Genomic DNA, 23,980 nt, shown 5'->3' on the forward strand with positions numbered 1-23,980 from the left:
TGACTCATGACGTTTTAGGCTCTTTAAGACTTCATCGACTTTTCCCCTGAAAAACAAAATTGATACAAAATAAAACTCATATAAACATTTATACTTTTTTTTTTATTCGTCAGAAGGGTTTTTAAAATAAGTGAATAGAACAAAGTTTATTAATTTAGAAATAAATGTGTGATAAGGTGGAACAGTGGTTAGCACTGCTGCCTCATAAGAGGAACAGGATGGCGGTTTGGCCCCCACCTGGGCGGGGCCTTTGTTGTGGAGTGTGCAGGTTCTCTCCAGGTGCTTCTCCCACAGTTGTGTAACAGGTGTCGTTAGTGCACTGAAAAAAATGTTTTGTTCAATTTACTCAATTTTTTTATGACAAGTGGTTGCACGAAATAAATTTGTTTGAATCCAGAAATATTTTTTAAGTACACTGAATTTAATTTAAGCGAGTAAAACCAACATATATTTTTAAGCTACTTTAACTTAACTGTTGTGGATACGTCTTAGTCAAATATTATTAGTAAGTCCAACTAAGGTCGTGTTAAATGTACCAGAATAATTTGTTTCCTTTACACTTATGTCCCAAACTTATATTCAAATCAATCAAATTGTTAATTTCTCTCTATTTCAATTAAGTTAAGTTTACTTAAAAAATATTGCTTACCCTGATTTGTAGTTTTTAAAAACGTCAATAATGAAAACTACAACATTCTTTCACATCATTTATTAATGCAAAATTTGTTGCAAACAGAATAAGAATCCACATCTCTAAGGGAAATTGCTGCAATTTGTATAATACAAATTACAAAACTTTTGCCTATGAACTAGTAGCTTTAAAAAGCTGTATTCAAACAAAACAGAAACAACAGACAAGAGAAATGTTAACCAATGTTTCTCTTCCTCTAAAAAAGAAAAAAAAAACCAAACTCCTTACATAAAAGAATAAAACACTACCAGCAGTATAATGTATCACAATTAGAAACTGATGCATCCACAAACTAACCAGTTTCAGACTTGCTGTTCTGCGATCCATATTTAGAAATTGCATTTTAATAAGGTAATTAGACTTAAAATTAAACTTGTGTTTTCCTTACTGCTTATTGACCACTGTCTTTCCATTCTAGTCCTTCCTTGAAGATTCTGAATGTTTTACATATTTTCTGACCTAACATACTCGCTTCAAAACAATTAATAGTCTTTAAAGTGTTACCAGTGTGCTGCAGTGTGGTAATCATGAATGGTTTTTTTTGTTTTTTTTATCCGGTTGAGTTAACACTGATTATACGCAGGGCAGCAGCTATAACTGAATAATTACAAAGTTGCTCTTCAAGCTACTCAAATGTACCACACGTGAAACATTCATTATTGAAAGTTAAAATGTTCAATCGAAACATAACACAGAACAAATGATGGTTGTACAAGAGTTTCACTCCTATTCACAAGAGCACCAGTCATTGGTAATTTACATAACAGCATTCTCTTGATGTGTGGTTTTAGAAATCTTCCTATCCAGTAGCAATTTTGTTCTTCAGCCCAAAGACTTTGGGGGAGAGCTTTTCACCATCGAATCCCATCAACACTTTCTAAATGAATTCATAATAGTCCTTCAATTCCTTGGGGAAGGCTAGGTTTAGTGCATAGATTACTCCAAGCATCAATGCACAAGCTTGCGCCAGAGATCCAATGTTGTCCATGACTATCTCCCCTTCAACAAATATTCCAATGTCATCATAATGTCCATTTTGTCCATCCTCCCTGTTGATGACATAAATGCCCATGGTGTGTTTCTTCAGGTCTCTCTGGATATCATCTCCTTCAATGTCCTAAACATTTAATAAAAAGGTAAAAGAAAAAACAATTAACTCTACAATTAAATTCCAATCTAGTCGTTTGTGTGTGTGTGTGTGTGTGTGTGTGTGTGTGTGTGTAATACACACACACACAGATATCTATCTAAAAAGTGTGTGTATAGATGACTTGCTTACAATGACTTAAATGACTTACAAAGAACTCCCGAATAAGGCTTCCGTCCTCTTCACCAAGGTAGAGGCAAAGTGCCCTGAGTGCTTCCCTTTTCACTTTAACATCACTTTCAGCCTGTTTAAAGAGAGTTGCTGATTAAACCAATTTGGAAAAAAGAACAATGTCTGACATTCGCAATAAGTAAATTTTATCATATGTCAGTTCAAACATAGTAAATAAAATTTATATATGAAATTTCAAAATTTAGATTGCTTGGCTGGTCACCTAAAACGGCTTATTGGACTCACCAGTGACCTGCCACTTAAGACAAAAGAAATCCAAATAGAATTTGCAATATTCAGATTTACCTCTTGCATGATCTGCAAGTGGTGGGCAAGTTTCTGCCCAGAAACACCGCCCTTCTTCTGGAAAACTGTCATCAACTGAGGTGTAATTCTGTCTAACTGTGCCGCGAAGGTCATCTCCAGTTGAAGTGTTGTAATACACTGGAATTCAGCATTTACCTGTATCTCACACACACACACACACACACACACACACACACACACACACACACACACACACACACACACACACACACACACACACAGAAAAAAAGAAGACTGGTGCTTAAACATTGGTATGATTATTTTGTTATTTCTTCATTAAATGCTACAATGCAATTGCCATCACTTCATAAAGCATGATTATCATATGGGTTAGTATACAGTGCATGAAGGATGTTACTACTGTTAATCAAAGAAGAAATGAATGGCATCAGTCCATTTAACGGGTTTAAAGGGTTTTAAAAAGCAGATATTTGTCTGTTTCAGGTGGTTGGCAACACATTTTCCTGTGCTCTTTGTCCACTGGTGGGAGTGTCTCACCTGTGAGGTCAGCGGGGCAGAACTCTGCCATCAGCAACAGAGAGCAGAGAAAATTTAGATGTGCAACTAAAAACATGCTTGCCATGTAAGCCCCAAACATCTCTGAAATTGCTCTGCAAACTTCAGAGTACTTATACTTCAGGAGTCCTGTGGGTACCGTAAGGACTCATGTATGCAAACAAACCACATTTTTTTTTGCAATCTGATCCTTTTTCTCTTGGCTGTTTCCTTCAGGGATCACCACAGTGAATGATCCACCTCCATCTAACCCTATGCTCTGCATCCTCTTAACTCACAAGAACTAAATTCCTGTTTTTCATTTCACTTTCGCAAGTTTTTTTTTTCTTTTGTCCTGGATAAAAGAAATTTAATCATATATATTAATTGATATTAATTAATATCAATATTAATAATCACAAGAACCCTTAAGATGAGATAGATAAACTTGTCCCTGCAATACTGTGACAAATACTGTTGTGATAAATATGTAAGGAATTTGCATGTACTTACCAAAATAACACCATCTTCTTGAATAAACAGTAACACATAAGGGGAAGAAAATCTGCCAGAAAAGGAAGACAAAAAAAAAAAAAAAAAACTTTAGAAAGACAAACAATTACCGTTTCCAAGCCATTAGTGCATTACTTCATGATACTCCCTTGTAACAAAACAAATCTTATTTGTGCCTCTGTGCAAACTACAGATGGCACGATACCACTTTTTTATGTCCGATACCGATATCATAAATTTGATTATCTGCCGATGCCGATATGAATCCGATATAGTGTATTTTATAATAAATAAAACTGTTTTTATAAATATTTTGCTGCATTTTGTATAAGTTCATACTCAGTTTTAAAAACAAAACATTAAAGCTATTCTGTTATACCTGTATGCAAAAAATACACTGCACCCAAAATATTTTATACTTCAGCAATACTGATCAACCTAAAAAACTTACACCATCCTCCTTATTCAGGTATTCTAAACAGTACATAGAAATATTAAACTAACTAATAGGACTGCCAACTCCCAGCAAAAATATTAGGAAACCACCCCGCACCCTTCGCCTGATAATGCTTAATTGACGTAATCTACTTTAATGCACAGAAATCAATTATTTTTCTATAATAATTTGATTCAACATTTTTCTTCAATACAGTTGCAGACAGCGCAGACAGCGTACCTTCCCAAAGGAAAAAGTGCTATATGTACTACTATTACTAGGGCATATATTAGACTTAATATTTACTACATACAATAATGGATCTCTATACATTTAACCAGATCACCACTTTGGTAGTAAGATTTAGAATAATTATTTATTAAAAGCTAGACATTTTAAATGAGAATAAGAAAGAAAATTATGTCTTTGTGTCTCCCTTTCCCTGTTAATGCCCTACCTGGCCCCCTGGCAAAACTTTGCTAGATCCGCCCCTGCACAGTTACCAGATGTCAGCTACATAGAAAAGGATCCTGGTGTTATTTGTCTCTCAGAAACAGTTCATAACTTCCCTTCAACTCATTCATGTGACCTAAAATGTAAACCTGTTTCTCCATCACCTGTTCAGCTCTGATGATTCAGTAAAAACTTCTCCTGGTTTCACCTTCATGTTTCCTTCTCACCACATATCCAAACTATCATGACCAGCAGCTATTACGGCTGTGGCTCCAGAAAACATAAGCGGATACTAGAAGTAATATTAAAAAAATTCTAGCAACAGCTTATCAAGCTTAAACGTGCTGCTGTTGTTTATCTGCCGTTTTCCTCTTTCTAGCGCAAACTGGGTGACTAACAAATGAGAGAGACTAGCGACAGAAAAGCCGATCACCTGATAATCGATCAGTTTCATGATTGAAGTAGCAACAGGAGAGGGAGGGGGGAGAATGAGGGAAGAAGTTTTAGCTGTTCAGCATGAAGACACCGAATAACTCCAGCTTTGTGTCTTTTTTCATTCTAGCTGAAGTATAAAACAAATCGCTTCCTTTCCCCCTCAATACAAAACTCCGACAGCCAGTCCAGCTGTGGCTCCATACATCGGTTGTTAAGCTCAACATGGAAATACTATGCAAACATAAAGAGATGAACTTACACACTTGCTTTACTTCTCTGTGTTAGTTTTCTCTGAGATTAAATGCAGCGGTTTGGAAGCACGTAGCGAGGCTTTAAATGCTAAACCAGACCGCTGACAGGTCTTGCACTCAACAGCTCTATCAAGTGAAGCAACTTCTTTTCTGAGTTAATTTCAGTTCTGACAAACATCACTCTCAGTGCCTTTTGATCTCACATTTTTGGCAACCACTGAGTTATTCTCCTCCACAGTTTACAACCATTATTTTTTTCTGCACAAAAGACGTTGTGCAACGCCAATCCTACTTATTTCCTACTGCACCCCTGACTGTGCAGGTGCGTTCAGAAGCCCCCTCCCCTGCCCGACTATTCCTTAATGCCAATGTTGTGGCGGGAGGGACGATTTCTCAACTTAAAACTGCAGGCGACTGTACAGTGAACTTTACAGCTAACTACAGAGAAATTGCCTCGTTCCATAATTTGTTAGTACAAAGTGTGCCACAAGAACTAAGCTAAAAACATATGACATTTTAACGCATCAATACAATTACTCTTTTAATAGAGCAGTAGCTAATAGAGCACATAGCTAGCTTAAGTCAAATTCATGACAAAGTTCAGAGGTGTACAACTACTTAGACTTCTTTCTCCATGTGCACACGTCTTAAAGAGTCAACATGCTTTGACTGAGGTAAAAAAATAAAACAAAAACGACCGTAAAAGGTTTACTTACCGAAGCTAGACCACCTTTATATGAAGTTGTGCGATTAACTTGAGCCCGCTTGCAGCACACAAAGAGTCCGCTTCTTCAGTCCGCGTGCAAAATGGTGGCCTGTCCTAACGCATGCGCAAAATGGCCCAGCAGGAGGCTATGAAAAACATACTTAAGCATTTTGAGCTACATTTAATTAACTAAAATTAATTGGATTAAAACGCAGGGAATGTATTCTGGAGTTACTCGAATTATATATGTAGACAGGAATTACTCATTTGAATTGAAAAGATATACCAAAATATAATATGCTATATTTAAAAGGAGACAATATCACTTTTTTCAGTGTGGGGTGATTCTAAATTAGCCATAGGTGTGAATATGAGTGCAAATGGTTGTCTCTCTCTCTCCCTCTCTCTGTGTGACCCTGTGACAGACCGTACCTGCCTCTTGCCCTATGGAAGCTGGGCTAGCCTCCAGTTCCCACCCCCGAGACCCTGACGAGGACAAGCAGAAGAGGATTGGTGGATTTTCAGAAGGCTTGAGAAACATTCCCGTTTCAAAAATCTGAATTTTCTGACAACTTCATGATTAGAATAAATAATTAACCCGATAAATCAGAGTATGCTCAGGGTCATTGATGATCTGATCTCTAGAAGTATTCGGTTACGCTCCTGGAGTAACGGTATTAACACCACTGTGTAGAAATACTCAATTAGGACAGTTTTTTACTTTCTAACCATAAATTCAGTATGACACACCCCTGTATCAGCTGTTTTCTGTTTAAAATGGAATAAAGATTACATTATATTTAAGTAGGCAGACCTACCCAGCACATGTTGTTAGTAACATCTGGATGGATGGGTGGACATTTTATTAGAACATATTAAATTTCACAGTAAATTAGTTTTGAGTCCCCAGAAAGGCGTCAATACTCGGTATGCTAAATATGCCGGCAGAATGAGGGTTAACATATATCAACATATAAATTTTAATTCAAATTTAATTTAGTTGGCAAATATCTGAAAACAGAAGAAACATGTGTGCCTGTGATCAGTATATCCACTGATCTACGTTCCACTCGTCATTCGTCTCCAGTTCATCCTCTGATGATCTCAGACTGCTTCAAAACATAAACAATCAGAAGAGGTTGGACGACTGATGACCAATCAGAGGACATGATGATTTTCATAAACAGATCAAACTCTCTTACATCACAGACTGTACAACAACAGCATCAATAATAATAATGATAATAATAATGATGACCACACAGTTAAATGTTCTGGTTTCTTCTTCTGCAGCAGAACATGATTCACTGTTAGGTTTGTGGGATAAACAGGATACAGTGAAGAAATTCACTTCCGAGCCTTTTTCACACCTTGGCTCATGTGATGAGACACATGGTCAGCAGTGGGTCAAAAAGGTACAACTCCCACTATGGGTTAAATACCTGCGACGCTCCACCATCTGGTTTTAGAACTGAAGAAGCTTCAGTCTGTGAAACATCTTCAGGAATCAGAAATACATCCAGTCGTTTCCTTAGATCACCTTGACCTGGAGGACTGAGAACCTACAGACACAATTCCTCCTCTTTGATCAAACCCCACAGGCAGTCAGGCTGCTGCCATCACCACTGCTTTCATTTTGGGGTTTACCAGCAGGGGGCAGTGTTTCACACAGCACGCTGCTGCTCTAAAAAGCATTTGAATCACAGTGCAGCTGTTCCTTTATTGCCATTGGCTCAGCACAGGACTTGCAGCACACACACTTCCTGGTTCAACCTTCCAGTCTCAGGACCAGGACCACACTAACACCAGGTATCAAACCCCCAACTCTTCACACGTGAACCCCTGAGCCAATAAAAGACAAAGCAGTAATCTCAAAAAGTGGATTCTGTTCATCTGGACCTTTCATCATCAGCCAGGTAACATCTTCAGTCTCAGCTGACTGCAGGTTTCCCACCTTATAAACATGACATTTGTATGATGACTGACACTAGCACCACTGAACAATGGGCTGGGAGGTTAGTTCCTTGAGCTCTTCCGTGTTGTGCCATCCGTTTAGTCGGAGGTTGTTTGGTTTCTGTGATTTTGTTAATAAGGTTGGAAACCTGTAGTCATCTGATGTAAAGTTTCTCCCACTGAAAACATCCAGATGAACACGTCTGCCCAGATGTTTGCAGCTGTTTGTCCTGGACACAGTACTGCACTTTACGGTTGCTCTCTTCTTTTGTGCAATAAAAATAAAGGTCACATCCATATCTATCGATCGCTGTAGACCGCTCCACCATTCTCGTCCTTCCACACACCAACTGAAATCAGATGATTGTAGCAGGAAGAAAAAAAAACAAACCTGTTTGTTTCCTTTCTATCTGCAAAGAACCAAAGAGCCTTTGTGGCACACAAACAACAGAACAAACAACAAATTACTGAATTTAGAGTAATTCAGTAATTTTGAGTACAGTAAAGCATTACTTTGTTGATGCAGACTTTAAAGTTAACTGAAGTTTGTAGACCGACTTCACTCTCAGGTGTGTTTGATCCGTCAGGCGTGCAGCTACAGTAACGGCACCTGTGAACTGATGACATCACTCACAGCAGTGATGTCAGAGTGTGATAGTGCCATCAGCTCCATCAGTCCCTGCTGCTCTGTCTGCAGGTGTTTGATCCTCATATACCTGCTGTCAGCACATCTGTCCATGCTTCTGACTCCGCCTCCTTCCTAACCATGCTTAGAGCTGATTGAGAAAGTCTGGATTACCCGATTGAGTTCAGAACAATGATCACGTGACCTGAGCCTGATGTCAGGATATTTGAAACCAATCAGGAAACCCGATCCTCGATTTGCACAGGGACCTGAACGCAACATGTTCTCATCTGAACAGATTCAGCAGTCAGAAAACAGACGCTCTGAATGCAGCACAGGTTTAGTGATGTGTTCGCTGACATCATCGGCTTCATCTGAGGTTAAAACAGTCCTGCTGACCTTTGACCTCCAGCTGCTCAGCTTAAGGTGACACCCAAAGAGTTCAGCTGCTAAATAACCAACCAATCAAAGCCTGTCCTGATGATCAAATGACTTCCTGTTTCTCTAAGAGACTCCTAAGTCTGACCCCGCCTACTCAGATGGCATCACACAGAAGCATGGTCTCCACAGCATGCACGTCTTATGAAGAACTCAGGATCAGTAAACAATGCTGAGGTCAGAGGTCAGCTTACATGTCTCTCTCTCACACACTCACACAGGAAATTAGTGTTTGAAAATAAAAAATACGGCTCTGTTTGTGTTCCTGTAAAACCGATTGATGTTTTTATTCTCCGATAATCAATACATCTGATCACATGATTGTTTCCTGATGTCCTCACCTGACTGACTCAGTGAGACCACATGTAGCAGCTTTACTAGAACTGAGTTTGACCCCGAGACGAACCAGAAGGTCAGACCGACCTCTTGGCGGCGAGGACTGAGAGACTAGGTCATCGGAGGTGAAAAGGTTCATGGCGGACGCGATTGTCAGCTCCAGGAGGTGAAAAAATGAATAAAGTTTGTCTCTGTTCCTGATCAGACTTCCTGCTGATGACCCAATCAGCTGTGCTTACCTGCACGAGCCTGTACACCTGTAGCACAGTCACAGGCTTTGTTCTTTTATTCTGACATCTGTACTCTCCATCCTACATGAAGTCTTTTATTTTGGCGTCCCTGCCCTGCTCTGATTGATCATAAGCTTGACTCTTTGGGCGGGTAGTCCACGTTGGTCACCATGGTGACGACCGTGACAATCTCCTCGTGGGCCGTGACGCTCGACTGCTGCATCTGCACGACGCGCTCCTCCACGCAGCCCGCTGACAGCCGCGCCTCCGCCTCATGATCCCAGCACTCCTCCATCGTCTCACAGAGGAGAGCCAGACCCTGCCGGGGGGGCAGAGAGGAGACCTGGATCAGAGGTTAAACATAGCACTTGTTTCTTTATAAACTACACCAGCGGTGAGGTCATCCTGATGCTTCAAACAAATGCATCGGCTGTGGGTAATGTGCTGGTGCATTGTGCGTAGTGACTCACGGCGTGCTTCTGCCAGCACTCTCTGATTGTGGGCCTGAGCTTCTTGTAGACGACCACCTCCTGCATGTCCTCCAGAGACGGATGCTGACCCGCCTCCTCCTCAAAGGCCAGCAGGTACTCATCTACTGGACCTGAACCACAGAAAACCAGGTGTGCGGATCAGTCAATGACAGTCTTCACTTTGCCACACACACACACACACACACACACACACAGCAGGTGAAGACGTAAACACAGGACGGCGGCGTTGGCCTCCACCGACCACAACGACATGTTCATGTCAGTTTCTTCACATGTCACATAACCATTCTTTGTAAGCAGGTCAAACTTTAACAACCAACCAGGCGTGACCCTGGCCAGGCCTAGGCCGGGGCTGTTGTTAAATTTTGACGTGCTGACCTGGTGAGTCAGGTGACCTTCTGGCGTTTCATACCGTCAGCAGCTTTGCAGCGTGATGCGAGCTCCCACAGCACCAGCCCCACAGCGTACATGTCGATCCTCAGGAAGGAGTCTCTCTGGAAGTTGATGGCGCCCTCCAGGACCTCTGGGGCCATGTACCTCCTGGTCCCCACCTGACACAGACAGGAACCAGATCAGCTGTTTACTGAGGTGATATGACACAACTACAAAGAGCAGAGGAGCTGGTGGAGGGGACATGGATAACATCACTGATATCAATAAAGTTTGAACTTGTTACGCAGCACTTATCTGAAGCCCCGCCCCCTCTGACCTCATGGCAGGTCCTCACACATATTTTAAACCTCTGTAATAACACAACAGCATCTAAATGATGTCATTACTGTGGAGACCGAGCTGTGACCGGTAAATAAACACAGCTCATTTAGAGCCAACCTCAAAGCTGCTACTAATATGTAAACGCAGTGAGTTTATCACACCATCCGCTCTGCAGCTTCACCTCCTCAAACCCTCTGATTGGCCGCTCTGCTCTCATTTCTCTCTTTGGTTCCCCACACTCTGGACACTGCTCCGTTCAGCTACGCCTCCCCTGCTGTGCACAGCTGCAATCAGGCCAGCTCAACATCCCAGCACTAATTATTCTTCTTTTATCAAACATCCTTGAATATTTACCCATCAGCCACCAGATGGAGCTATTTGCTTCTTCCTAACCCAGACTGTCCTCACCTGGACCTCAGTGTACCTGGAACTCCATCATGCATTTGCTAAACACTCTTAGATATTTCTGTTTCCACTGACTGTTACACTGTCACTGCTGTAATGACAAAGCGTGACAGAGGCGTAGCTCAGGTGGACACACCTGTCCATGAGCGTCACCTGGAGACTTTCCCGCCTCAAACCTGAGAGCGAGGCCAAAGTCGGCGATGCAGGCAGTCAGGTCGGACTTAAGCAGGACGTTCTTACTCTTGAAGTCCCTGAAAAACACACAGAGCTGTCAGGCAGGTGTGTGTGTGTGTGTGTGTGTGTGTGCCTGTACGCTCGTACCTGTGTGCGATGGCGGGTTTGTATGCAGGTATGTCTTCGTGCAGGTAGGCCAGGCCTCGGGACATAGACTGAGCGATCCGACACAGTTCAGACCAGGAGAGAACGTTGGCTTTAAGATGGTCAGTCAAGGAACCCTGAAAACACGTCATGGAGAACACAGAGTGAAGACTGAGGGTCAGAGGTCAAATTTGTTAGAGTGACTCAGTCTTCTGTCCACACATTCACAAACTGAACCCGCTCCAACTCGTCTACGCTCCACGTTCTTCCAGGTTCTAATGGAGTTTTAGGAGTGTTCTGCAGTTCCACCTCCAGCCTGCGGGGGTCACTGTTACCTTGTGATGGTAGGCGGTGACAAGCCACAGCTCCGTTTCCAGCTTGCTGCCTCTCTTCTCAGCGCCGAGGAACTGCAGCAGGTTCTCGTGTCTCATCCCGCTCAGGCTAAAGATCTCAAACTCGTTCTGCCAAGACTGACGCTCCTGAGCACAGGTCAGAGGTCAGAGTAGTCAGGGGCGTGGCCCAACTGTGACCTCACACAGAGGTAATTTCTCAACATGTGCTCTTGTGAGACATCAATTCAAAGGGTTAGGTTGCATTTCATCTGAAAATATGTGTTATTGTAGAATCTACTTTACAATATGAAGCTCCTCGAAGCGACTGGTGTTGTGATTTGGTGCTGTGGAAATAAAACTGAACTGAAACTCAAAAGTGGCCGTGGTGGAGGAGAGCGGCTAAAACTGTGAGAGAAGTTTGAAATGTGCCCGTTTCTGTGACACAAAGTAACTCTTAAGACGTTTCAGGCGAGAATGTAGATACGGATATTTCCAAACATCACCTCCCTCTGGGCGAACGGCCAGTTTGCCTCGCCAGGTGTCACCTGACCAAAAGGTCGAGGCTTATTCTCCCTGACTCCTGCCACATCATTTTTAAATCTCCCCAGGCTTTGGCCACTCAGTGGAGGTTAAACATCATGTTTGGCTTATTTCAGTGTTTTAGAGAAAATCTGTTTGATCAAAACTGGATCGTTGTATTTAACTTTCACGTCTCACTGGAGCGCTGTCACTGTGTTTGGAAACGAATATTCCGCTCATCATTATTCCCTCACGCAGATGTGCTCATGTATATGGAGCAGAAACATCTGGCGCAGCTGCTCATGAAGACTTCACACAAAGGATCAGATAATGTTTTTAACATTTATTCTGTTTCTACGACAATAAACAAAATCATTCTCACATCTGACCCGTTTGTTGTTCTTGTTAAATGAGCAGTGCGAGCTGTGCGTACATGTTTGTGTTTCAGTCATGTGACTGCTGGTGCTCAGCTGTATGAAGGTCATCAGTGTCTGGATGTTAGAAGAGCCGTGAAGACCAACGCTCTGATGCTCCTCTCACAGCCAAGCGTTTTGCCAAAGTGCTTGTAAGCACTTGTGTAGTAAATGGGCTACTTGTATTAACAATATCACACTAAGATTAACGGCACACACACTGACCTGGGCAGGGAAGATCTTGACGGCGACGTGTTCACTGAGCAGCTGAGCCTTCCACACGCAGCCAAAGCGCCCCCTGGCTTTCAGCTCCAGCAACTGCAGAGGCTTCTGTCCCAGGACGGGGGAGGGGGGCAGGGGGCCGGTCTCCTGGGGGAGACAGGTGGAGATCAGAGACAGAGGATACAGGAAAATAAAGAACATCTTGTCAGGGCTGTCGGGCCACACCCACATGGACATGTGTACATTAAAAACACAGAGTGACAGAACCATGAGAGTGGGCTGGCCTAAAGATGGGCGGTGTGGCGTGCTGACACAGTCATGCAGGGCAAGGAAGGAGCGGGACGTGCAGACATCATGTGACACAAAACATAAAGGTGCTCAGAGACCCAAAGTGGGAGAACACAAGGCGGGTGGTGACAGAGCACGCTCAGTGGGTCTCCTTACCTCGACCATGATGTGAAAGGCGTGCTGAGAGGCAAAGAAACAGCTCAGAGTCACACAGACAGGAAGAGGTGGAGCTAACTCACAGCCTCCCTCTGAAACATCTGCATTGCCTCACTACTCCAGCTATGTGTCACCGCCTCCTCGTGTCTTAGCCCCTCCCACCCCAGAGGTGAAGACACAGGTAACAAAAAGAGCATCCATGTCACATGACACAGTCACGTGACAGAGTTGATGATGCTGTTAAAAACTACAACAAACACCAGCTCTGTGTGCTGTTACAATGGAAACAGTGTTTTTCCTGATCACCCTGCGAGTGCTTCAGGTCTTTTATTTTGAACGTCAACCTGACGGTGTTCCTGACTTCCTGATTGGACTAAGCAGCAGGAACGTGTCAGGACAAACACCTGATCAGTACACCTGGCTTCAGTGTTTACCTGGAACGAGTTTGTTCACTTGCTGCTGGGACTTCCTGTAGAACAGACAGCTGATTAAAGCTGTTATGAAGCATTTATTGTAAAAGTTTGTTCCTCATTTTTTAAACTCAGAGCAGGAAGTCACCTGACTGTCACATGACCCACTCCTCACAGAAGGTCTCACCTGTGTGGGCACCAGCACAGGTGGGTAGGCCAGTTTGTGGTGTCGGTACATCCAAAAGGACAGCAGGACGATGATGGCAACGGCCATGATGGGGAGCAGCGAATACATCAGCGCGGTGACCACCGGGGGTCGCAGTGTGAGTGGGATATTTGTCGCTATGGAAACACACACGGAAAAGAGGTTACAACATGAAGTACAGGAGGCTTTTCACTATAAGGTTCCGTTTTAACATCAAAGATTTTCAGAATAAGGTGCGAGATGAGCAGGTACGTACGGGGCAGCGGCGGCGTGTGGTTGCTGTTGGGCAGGTAGAAGAACTTCTGGTTGCACAGACTTCCCTCACAGCAGCAGAAAAAGACGTCAGGGGACTCCTTCCTCTCGACACACTCCCACCTATCAGGAAACAGCACAGATGAGCTGATGCACAGGTGAGGTCACCACACTCAAGTAACCCCCCCCTCCCAATTGATGTCTCCTCCTCACACGCACTAATGTCTTTCAGCTTTATCACTGAACTCTCAAGTGACCTCACACATGAGCTCACACAGGTGAGCTTTTACAGCACCTCTCAGTTCACATATGAAAACTGATCAATTGCTCTGATTGATACATGGGGTGACTGGTGACAGGTAATGGTAAATGGACTGGTTCTTATATAGCGCTTTTCTACTCTGAGCACTCAAAGCGCTTTATACAACTCGCTCATTCACACAAACACTTTTCTAAGTTCTTAGTGCTATCTAACTAATTCAGAGTGTGTGAGTGTGAGCTAGCTCTTCTTCTCCTGAAATCACTCTGGTCCTCCGAGTGAACCTACAGCAACACGTGGGCAAACCAATTCAACTACAGGTAGACATACACCTGAACACACCTGCCCTGAGGGGACTTATAAAATCACCACTCTGTACTCGAACAAAGTCAGGTTCAGGTCTGGGAGCATCATCAATCAATAAACCGATCAGGTCTAAACTCTGCTATCCTCCTGTTGAACCACAGAAGCGCTCCTTTACTTCCTGTTGTTACCTGAGCATGACCTCTCTGGCCCCACCTACCTGTCATAGCAGCTAGGGTCGTCAAGCCAGCAGCCCTGTTTGACCACGGTCACCTGACCGGAGGTGTTCCTCCAGGTGGCGAAGCAGTGCTGCCGCTTATCCTTCTGCCCGGAGCAGATCTCCACGCCGCTGATGTTCCCTCGGCCCTCCACTGAGGAGGAGGAGGAGCTGTAGCTGTACAGCACACAGGTCTGAGTCTGAGTGTGGCCCAGGATTGCACCTGAGGAGGAAGCATACAGCATCGTGAGAGTGACTGAAACAGGTACAGATCAGCTGTTTCCTGTCAGCTCAAGAGCTAATCAATAACTGACCAATATCTGATCAGCAGGTTTTCTGCAGGAGGTTTGAGGTGACCTGTGGTTGAAGATCACCTATATATGATATACACCATTGAAATAAAGCTGCTGGATAGCTGCCCTGGGGCGTTTCAGTGAGCAGACAGCATCACTGACACACAGCTGACTGCTCTAGCCTATCTTAGCTCTGAGCCTGGATTAGGATCAAAGCAGCTCAGAGTTATTTACTGGGGCTTGTTTCCTGTGACATCAGAATTACACTCTGGTTTCTAATTGATTGTGTCTGTGGTGATGATGTTAGAGCCAGGTGTGCTCACCTGAGGAGCAGGTGATTAGGAGGACGCTGAAGGCCAGCCTGGTGGCGGATCCCATGGTGCTGCTCAGATAAATCCTAGTTTCAATCCTAATCCGGGATTACGCTCCCTCTGACTGACAACAGGACTCCGGGCACCGGAACCATGTCCCAGTCCAAGCAGCGGTTGCGGTCCGTTCACCGGGACGCCCCGTGAGAGCACTCGGGAAGAGGGTCCCAGGAGCTGGGCAGGCCCTGAGACATGGTGCGCTGTCAGGAGATCCGGACCTGAGGACCAGTACAGGCTGCTCGCCGGGTTGGAGCGGTGCTGTAAAGGTTTATGCTGCAGAAATCGGTTTATCGACGAACTGACAGGTTATCAATCAGAGGACTGATCTGGAGTAACTCCATCAGCGAACCTCCGGCCATGAAGCACAGTTCACCTTGGACCCCTGCACCATTCTCCGCGAAGCCTCAGCTGTGCTGTGACCCTGGATCAAACTCACCTCCCCGCAGAGAGCCGGGCGGAGGTGTAGCCTCAGCCCGCCTCTGATTATCACTGCTCGGTCACACGGATGCTAGCTGGCCCGGCTACCCTTTAGCTTAGCTCCGAGGAGGAAAACCTCAAACCGCATCCGCGTCCCGTCTGTTCGCTCAGCGGGAGGAAGCGCCGTGTGAACGATCCCGGACTGGCTCACAGCGTACAGCCGACCTGTCCGCCTCTCCCTCACCTAGTCTCCGTATTACTTCCACTCCACACTCTGAGGCCGACAGCAGGAGGAAGATGGCGGCTACGCTGCGATCAGCTTGTTTTTTTTCACAGTTTTCCAAAGTCACCTGTCACAGCGTACACGATCATCTGACGGGCACCTGCAAAAACCAATAGGATGCCTAGAACAATCCGGAGCCCCATTTATTCACCAATGATTAGCCGTGTTTGTGTGTAGAGCCCATGGAATGAGGGAAAAGCCCCGCCCACTGAAAAGAGGTTGGTGGGCTGTCAGAAAAATGGAGAAAAATAAAAGCGGAAAGAAACCTCCATAAACCAATCAAAATTCAGTAAAACTATTTTTTATTAATTTTTTTTGTACTATAATCCAAATAAAACCTAAAAAATCTAAAAATGCTTTATAAACTTTCTGGCCTTTGAGATTTATACTTTAAACTTGTTTCGTCACTTGGTGGTGGAAACAGCAGTTAGCGACTGAACTAACATCATGTAGGTCCTCAGTAATCCAGGTCATGGTAGTCTAAGGAGCTTGGAAAGAAAAACGTCTGGTCTTCTTTAACATCTTGAAGACATTTCACTTTTCATCCAAGAAGCTTCTTCACTTCTAACACCAAATTCATCTAATTCAAGGATTCAAAGCGTTTGTTGTCATGTGTGCAAGAAAATGCATTACTCTGTACAATGAAATTTTTTTTGTCTGCTGTCCACACGCAGACTGGTTAATATGTACAAATAGCTAAAATACAAATAGCATGAATAAATAAATGGAGAAAACATCTGAAGTATTAAATAGATTTATGTGCAAAAGAGCAATATGTGAGATGACCTGATGTACAAAAAATATTATTACTGTTAAAATAGGTCAGCTGTTCAAGAGTCTGATGGCAGTGGGGAAGAAGGAGTTGTTGAGTCGAGATGTTCTGGATTTCACACTTCTAAACCTTTGTCTTGAGGGCAGAAGTGTGAACAGTCCGTGTTGGGGGTGTGTGGGGTCTTTGAGGATGGAGGCAGCTCTCCTCTGGACTGTGCGATGGTAGAAGCTCTGCAGAGAGGGCACCGGGGTCCTGATGATCTTCTCTGCAGTTGTTATCACTCTCTGCAGGCGTTTGCGGTCCATAGCAGTAGTGCTGCTGTACCATGCAGTGATGCAGCTGGTCAGGATGCTCTCCACAATACAGCTGTAGAACCAGCTGAGGATCTTGGCCGACATACCAAATTTCCTCAGCCTCCTCAGGAAATACAGCCGCTGCTGAGCCTTCTTGACCAGCTGTGGGGTGTTCAGTGTCCAGGTGAGGTTCTCAGTGATGTAGACACCCAGGTACCTAAAGCTACCTAAAGTAGGCATACTGCAGGGGTGTCCAACTCCAGGCTTCGAGAGCTGGTGTTCTGCAGGTTTTAGATATCACCCTGGGTCAGCACACCTGAAAAAAATGATTAGTTCATTACTGGGCTTCTGGAGAACTTCAAGACATGTTGAGGAGGTAATTTAGCCATTTAAATCAGCTGTGATGGATCAAGGACACATCTAAAACCTGCATATATTGACAGAGCAGTTCCCCTTGGTGGCTGCAGTTTGAAACACATCCCAGTCTGTTTGGGCAAAACAGTCCTGTAGGATACTCGCAGTCTCTGGGGTCCACAGTTTCACAGGTTTGATGGTTTCAGTTTCTGTCTGTAAGCCGGGTACATGAACAGGGAGATGTGATCAGACTGTCCAGAGTGAGGACGTGGTGCAGCCCTGTATGCACCCTGTATGTTGCTGTAAATATGATCCAGGGGTGTTCTTGTCACGGGTAGGAATGGCCACACGTTGATGGTATTTTGGGAGTACAGTCCGTAAGTTGCACTCACTAAAGTCACCGGCGACGATAAAAACAGCGTCTCAATGAGTTGTCTCTAATGCGCTGATGTCGTCAAGGAGTTTGCCGAGCGCTGCTGCGGAGTTAGCGCGTGGCTGGATGTAAACAATGACCAAAAACACAGCTGACAACTCCCGCAGCAGATAGTAAGGGCGGCATGTAGCATTAAAAACTCCACGTCTGGCGAACAGTGCTTCTGGATAGTCTGCACGTTTCACCGCCACGATTTCTTAATGAAAGCACACTAGGGTGACCATATTTTGATTTCCAAAAAAGAGGACGCTTGGCCCAGTCATGAAGAACTTAGTAATACTGTTTGCTTAAAGAAAATTTTAACATATTTAAACGATGACTTCTCTTGGTTAATGAATGGTGAAACAAAAATGTCATATAGACTTTTACAAGTCAACAAGGGCAGAAAATAACTTAAAAACCTCTGGAATTAGATAATAGTACAGAAACAAGGTCTCATCTCTATAAGAAAAATGACCAGTATCGGGATGGTACGACGGAAATTTCTTTTGCAGTTCGTCTGAAAGCTGCAGTTGCGCTTTGGCTGGTTTTAAACATCACCAGACATCACTACTGCGTGCTGTCTGTCCCGTCTGTGAGCGCAGAACAACACTCACAGCCACAGCTCAGGGATGACGTCACACATGTGGGTCCTCTGTAGGAAAACCAGGACATTTTCATCAATCTCGAAAATCCCCCCGGACAGAACGTGAAAAGTGGACATATCCGGGGAAAAGAGGACAGTCAGAGATTGTGTGAGTTACCTATGTCCACTAGTGCCTGTCGCGGATATGTTAACAGAGCACAGCACTTATCCAGTGCAAAAAGAACAAAAAACAAACAACAACAAGTCGGCATCTGAGAGCGGAGCAAGCAAACACGTCTGCCTCGAGGGGCGCTATGATAATGTAAATGATGGAGAGTCCCTGATTTTAAACCCTGTTGGGAGTGGTCCCTTAACAGGGTCATGGACCCATTTTTGATCATCGCCATAATCACGGGAGCCAAGGTGTGAAAACAGGTGTGGGTGATTATCAGCAGAGGTTTCAGGTGAAACCATTGTGAGACCCTCACAACTAAAATACACAATCAGAAATATCAGGATGGATAAAGATATAATTAGTGTTGGAAAAGAAATGACCCCAACCTCTCCCACAGGGGGACTGTAGAAAAGGGGAGAGGCCAAAGGTTGTACCAAATTTATAGGGCTGCACCTAAGAAGAAGAGGAGGAGGATGAGGAAGAGCTCTGACTGATAATGAGTAAAACTACAGGTGTGGAGGTCCTAAGAGTCAGGATATGAAGCACAGTTTGGGGTTCTTCTTCTATGTTGTGTGTTTATGAAGTGGCTGTTTGATGTCTGCAGTGTAGAGGTCTTAGCACTCCTCACTGCACAGCTACACTATTGTTTAGTTTGTGTCTGAGTGTGTGGCTGAGTTTGACAGATGTCTGTCCCGACATCTGTCAAACACTCTGACCAAGTTCTCTGTTGATTGGGATGAAGAGAGGAGCAGTGATGGTGTGAGTCCAGCAGAGGGGGCTGTAACACCACAGGTCAGAGTCACACTGAGCCCGCTGTTATCAGTGGCTGCTGGCAGGAGAGTGACCAGCAGGGGGCAGCAGCACACTCCAGCCTTTGTGTCAGTGTGTCCCTGTTCTTATGATTTTCAACACAAATATTAACCTTTGAGTGTGAGTGTGTGTGTTTCTGTGTGTGTGTGTGTGTGTGTGTGTGTGAGAGAGAGAGAGAGAGAGAGAGAGAGAGAGAGAGAGTTTGTAATAAACCAGAGTGAATAAATGAAAGAATAAAAGCCTCAACATGATGTTTGGGGGGACGCCTCCCGTCGCTTCCCATAATGCACTGTGTCATAATGTTGGCAGCCAGATCCGAGCCCCAGAACAAAGACTCGACCTTCAGATGTTTCATTCATCGAACCTCTGAGCAGCAGGATACACTCACATACAGACACACTCACACTCACATACAGACACACACACTCACACACACACTCACACACAGACTCACACACACACACACACACACTCACACACACACTCACACACAGACTCACACACACACACACACACACACACACACACACACACACACACACACACACACACACACACACACACACACAGATGTCTGCAGGTCACAGAGTCAGAATATCCTCCGCGCTCAGCTGTTTTCTTTCAGATCCACACTGAATCATTAATCCGAGTTTGCAGCTGAACTTTTCCACTTTTATATATTTGCCTAGTTTTTGTTCGTTGTTGTTCAGAGGAGGGACGGCTGACACAACAAGCTGCAGAGAAACACCTGAACAAGTCCACAGACCAAGTTAGTCCGACCTGCTGGTTATGTATATATGTGATCACAACTGTTATAACACTGAGGGCCTCGAACACGTCCCAGCACCGAGACCAAATCTGAAAAATCTTCATCGCTCTATTTTAGTCTCTATAAAAACTCTGTGTGGAGTTACCTGTGGGAGGGATCTCAGCAGCAAGAGGTTGACCTTGATTGGTCAGTGGCTTCACCATAGAGCCATCTTCCTGTGAGTGGAGGGTTTGATAGCAGATTGTTTATAGTCTTCAGACATCCATAACCACAGCTGGCATCACTTCCTGTTTCTCCTCCTGTGTGTGGAGATGAAACAATAATTAATCATACATGATGGAGTCACTGATCGGGTGTTGTTAACCGCTTTGCTTCCTGCTGTCACTGAAGGGTTAATCTCTTCCTCTTCCCGTTGGACGGTGGCAGCGTCTCTCATGGTGTCCGTCCTGCTGTTGGGGGACTTCCTGAGCTTTCAGCCAGCTAAAAGGTGGTGTTGCTAAGTGACAGCGGCTCAGCCGTGGAAGCGTCTCCTCCCCGCTGGCCGACCAACTCTGCAGCCAACACTAAAACCAAACGCACCCGAGGGCTCTCCAAACACACCCATTCTTCCTTTGACGAGTGTTTCCTGCTCCCGCAGGGAGCCTTCACTCCTCCTCCTCCTCCTCGTCCTGCAGACCTGCTCTGAGTCAGGAGGAAGAAAAGCGCCCCGGTGTCTGAGCGAGCTGGCAACCGGCGGACATCATGCCGGTTTCTCTGCTCAGCTGGCGGCGAGTCAAAGATCGACCACATGGAGACGCCACAAACGGCCTTTTAGCGCCTTGTTGTTTCTGCATGAGCGCCTCTGACTCGGCCTTTGTGTCGCCGTCGCTCTGCTTCCTGTCTGTTGGTTTATTTCTCAGAAAGAAGGTGTCAGGATGCAGGGAGGCTTTAATCTGAGTCACAGAAGAAGCAGCAGCAGCTCAATCGTCTCTGCAGGCTGAAACTGGTCTGAAGCTTTTACTGATCATCAATCAATAATCACTTCTCCCCCTCAGAGTTCTCTCAGTTCACAGCCAGAGGCTGCAGGCAAGTAACACCGGGTAGGCTTGACTTGAAGGTCGAACTTTGTCTCTGAGACCCATCGATGGCGGCGGTAGAGTGTCTGGACACGAAGCGTTTATCTATGACCTCCTGACCCCGGCGGCGCCTCCGTTTCTCACCTCCTCCTGGTGAAGACAAGAAGTCTTTGTGAGGCAGAGTCTCATTACGCCGCAGGAGCTGCTGCTCATTATGTCGCCTTCATCCAATCAGAGCTCGATCTGCTGCCACTCTGTCCGATAATGAGGAATTTAAAGATTACAGCTGGACGAGGAGGAAGAGTCTTCATCAGGCAGGAGAAATAAAATAATGGGTGTGACCTCGTCTATCAGAGTGTCTCCTCTGAGTCTGACTTCCTGTTTCCTGTTAGTCTGTGACTGCGATCATCACTCTGAGCTTCTTGTTTCTTTTTGCTGCTTCTTCACTTATCGCTGCTTGTTCCTCTGATACTATAAGTGATATTGATCACTTGCTGCTGCATCATCATTCAGCTATGAGGATCCGTAATGTCCCACAGCCACCAACATCATCATATCAATATATTTTTAAACTGAAGCTCAATAATCAATAAACTGATTAGCTTTTCTCAGAACATCAGTCCTTATATCATAATTACTGTTATTAGATATTGACATGTATGCTACTAAACTTACTATTACTGTGTGTTTCTGTCTGTACCTCTGATCAGGTCTGATTGGTGAATGTTCAGGACGCAGATGAGCGTCTAAATAACCGACGACAATGATAAACGGGCTCTGTCCTCGCCGTTGTCATGTTCTGGCCCCGCCCTCTCGCAGCGTTTCGATTTCCATCCAAACAAAGCAAACTGGAGACGTTTGTGTGCTGATGTTCAATGACCTGCCTGACTGAGACCCATCGAACTACTTTTAATATTTTAAATGTTATATTATTTGTATAAATTGATTTAATCTGTTATTTTCTTTGAAATAGCATTTTGTTTATTTTCCTTTAATTTTATGTCCCATTTCGTTGTATTTTGTTTACATTATTTGATGTCACAGGAATTTGATTTTTTTAATTACATTTTTAATGAGTTTTGTAAACTGAATGCATTTCTATTTTATCTGCCTGTTTTGTTTCTTTAATATTTAATGTTATTTGACGCAGATGTTTATGACCTGAAATTTAACCATGAATGTCATGAGCTTCTATCGGTGGGCGAGGGCGGTGCCTGTGGTGATTTCCTAACACAAACAGTCAGACACATTTCCAGCCTGAAGCATGAGACTCGTCCTCGCCGCCTCTGACAGGAGCTGAAACAGCGATCTGACCCAGAGGTCACCAAAGGAAGTGTGATCGGGGAGCTTTAATTTCACGTGTCTGAACGTTGGAGGCCGGTTTAAATAAAAAATAAAAAAAAACAGCTCCTTCATCTCTTTGTTGGTTTGAAATGTTCGGAAGAGCTAAACGATGTCAGCTGATCATCAGGAAAGTTTCTGACGGTGGCCTGAAGTCCTCCGACTTCTGATCATACAGGCTTCATTAAAGCAATCGTTTCCCCGTCACATCTGACACTTCCTGTTTCTCCCCAGAAGGTCAAAGTCTTTTCAAGTGTGATTAATTAAAGCCTGAGAGCCCATCATTTATCCCGACCCTGAGTGTTTCCTATCAGAAACCGAGCACGCCTGTGAAATGATGTTGATTTTAAAATGAGCAGCAGCCTCGATAAGACGCCGATTCATTTCCAGTTTCAAAACGTGTTTTAAATGAATCCTCAGCAGATAACAGCTCTCATTCAGGAGGCAGGAGAAACTCAGTCTGCAGAACAACGAGCCTCATCATCACAAAGCTCAGCCTCTCATGGTCCACAGGAACTCAGGTAGGCTTCAGCACTGACACCGTGGGCTTACTTTAAACCGGGTCCATTCGGTTCTGGTCTCCTAAGACTGGGACTGTAAACTCGGCTATAATTCTTCAGCAGAGTTAATTCTATTAGCTGTGCTACTCGAATCCAACCACATGAAAACTGTCAGAACCTTTGACACCCAACCAAAACTGAGTTTAGTCTCCACCTGTGGACCAATAAGTAAGTAAATTCTCTTTCTATAGCACATTTATAACCAAAGCAATTTACAGTAAAATAAAAGAAACAGGTTTCTATATCCAGAAAGGCAGACGGCGTGGAGTGAAGAGGATGCAGACCCAAAATGAGACGATGGAGGCAGAGTGAGCTGATGAACAAAAAGCGAGCCTTTATTTAGCTACACAAAACTATAAACAAAAGGAAGACATCCATCCATCCATTTGCTTCCGCTTATCCTTTTCAGGGTCGCGGGGGTCGCTGGAGCCTATCCCAGCTGTCATAGGGCGAGAGGCAGGGTACACCCTGGACAGGTCGCCAGTCTGTCGCAGGGCCAACACACAGGGACAGACAACCATTCGCACTCACATTCATTCGCACATTCACACCTAGTGACAATTTGGATTATCCAATTAACCTATCCCCACAAGCTGCATGTCTTTGGATGGTGGGAGGAAGCCGGAGTACCCGGAGGGAACCCACGCAGACACGGGGAGAACATACAAACTCCACACAGAAAGACCCCGGCCTGATGTTGGAACTGAACTCAGGACCTTCTTGCTGTGCGGCAACAGTGCTAACCACCGTGCCACCGTGCTGCTAACAAACAAAAACCTAA

At 44.5% G+C, this 23,980-nt stretch overlaps 2 protein-coding genes across 4 annotated transcripts; both read right to left on the reverse strand.

Annotated features, from left to right (window-relative positions):
* Positions 1–694: 694 nt before the first annotated feature.
* Positions 695–5,941, reverse strand: LOC309691605 (uncharacterized protein). 2 transcript variants are annotated; one of them, XR_014272067.1, is made up of 5 exons: positions 5,636–5,918; positions 3,345–3,396; positions 2,316–2,471; positions 1,990–2,082; positions 695–1,849 (listed from the first exon to the last, which is right to left on the reverse strand). XR_014272067.1 is itself a non-coding variant. In XM_082509388.1 (5 exons), the coding sequence occupies exons 3-5, from the start codon at positions 2,427–2,429 to the stop codon at positions 1,569–1,571; spliced, it is 447 nt and encodes a 148-aa protein (XP_082365514.1). In that variant the 5' UTR covers positions 2,430–2,471; positions 3,345–3,396; positions 5,636–5,941; the 3' UTR covers positions 695–1,568. The 2 variants fall into 2 exon arrangements, 1 of the variants encoding a protein (XP_082365514.1); XM_082509388.1 differs by having other exon boundaries at positions 695–1,808; positions 5,636–5,941.
* A 2,954-nt stretch (positions 5,942–8,895) lies between these two features.
* On the reverse strand, positions 8,896–16,779 carry LOC309690720 (activin receptor type-2A-like). Of its 2 annotated transcripts, XM_082507994.1 has the most exons (12): positions 15,328–16,779; positions 14,715–14,934; positions 13,937–14,055; positions 13,663–13,817; positions 13,066–13,089; positions 12,625–12,768; positions 11,471–11,614; positions 11,139–11,272; positions 10,954–11,068; positions 10,111–10,249; positions 9,678–9,808; positions 8,896–9,526 (listed from the first exon to the last, which is right to left on the reverse strand). In XM_082507994.1, exons 1-12 carry the CDS (start codon positions 15,380–15,382, stop codon positions 9,335–9,337), a joined length of 1,572 nt encoding a protein of 523 aa, XP_082364120.1. In that variant the 5' UTR covers positions 15,383–16,779; the 3' UTR covers positions 8,896–9,334. The 2 variants fall into 2 exon arrangements, with proteins under 2 accessions (XP_082364120.1, XP_082364121.1); XM_082507995.1 differs by lacking the exon at positions 13,066–13,089 and having other exon boundaries at positions 15,328–16,776.
* Between the last annotated feature and the right edge of the window lie 7,201 nt (positions 16,780–23,980).

Source organism: Aulonocara stuartgranti (assembly GCF_965226115.1).
Source record: "Aulonocara stuartgranti genome assembly, chromosome: 16".
Taxonomy (NCBI): Eukaryota; Metazoa; Chordata; class Actinopteri; order Cichliformes; family Cichlidae; genus Aulonocara; species Aulonocara stuartgranti.

What these genes read in the sequence shown, in the direction of transcription:
- LOC309691605 (XM_082509388.1), bottom strand. Translation starts at nt 2,429, where the DNA reads ATGACCTTCGCGGCACAGTTAGACAGAATTACACCTCAGTTGATGACA. An exon ending in ACTTGCAGATCATGCAAGAG is followed by an intron (nt 2,083 to 2,315) that starts GTAAATCTGAAT and finishes CTCTTTAAACAG; the next exon opens with GCTGAAAGTGATGTTAAAGT. An exon ending in GCCTTATTCGGGAGTTCTTT is followed by an intron (nt 1,809 to 1,989) that starts GTAAGTCATTTA and finishes TTAAATGTTTAG; the next exon opens with GACATTGAAGGAGATGATAT.
- LOC309690720 (XM_082507994.1), bottom strand. Translation starts at nt 15,382, where the DNA reads ATGGGATCCGCCACCAGGCTGGCCTTCAGCGTCCTCCTAATCACCTGC. An exon ending in GACCCTAGCTGCTATGACAG is followed by an intron (nt 14,056 to 14,714) that starts GTAGGTGGGGCC and finishes GTTTCCTGATAG; the next exon opens with GTGGGAGTGTGTCGAGAGGA. An exon ending in ACGCTGCAAAGCTGCTGACG is followed by an intron (nt 9,809 to 10,110) that starts GTATGAAACGCC and finishes TCTGTGGTTCAG; the next exon opens with GTCCAGTAGATGAGTACCTG.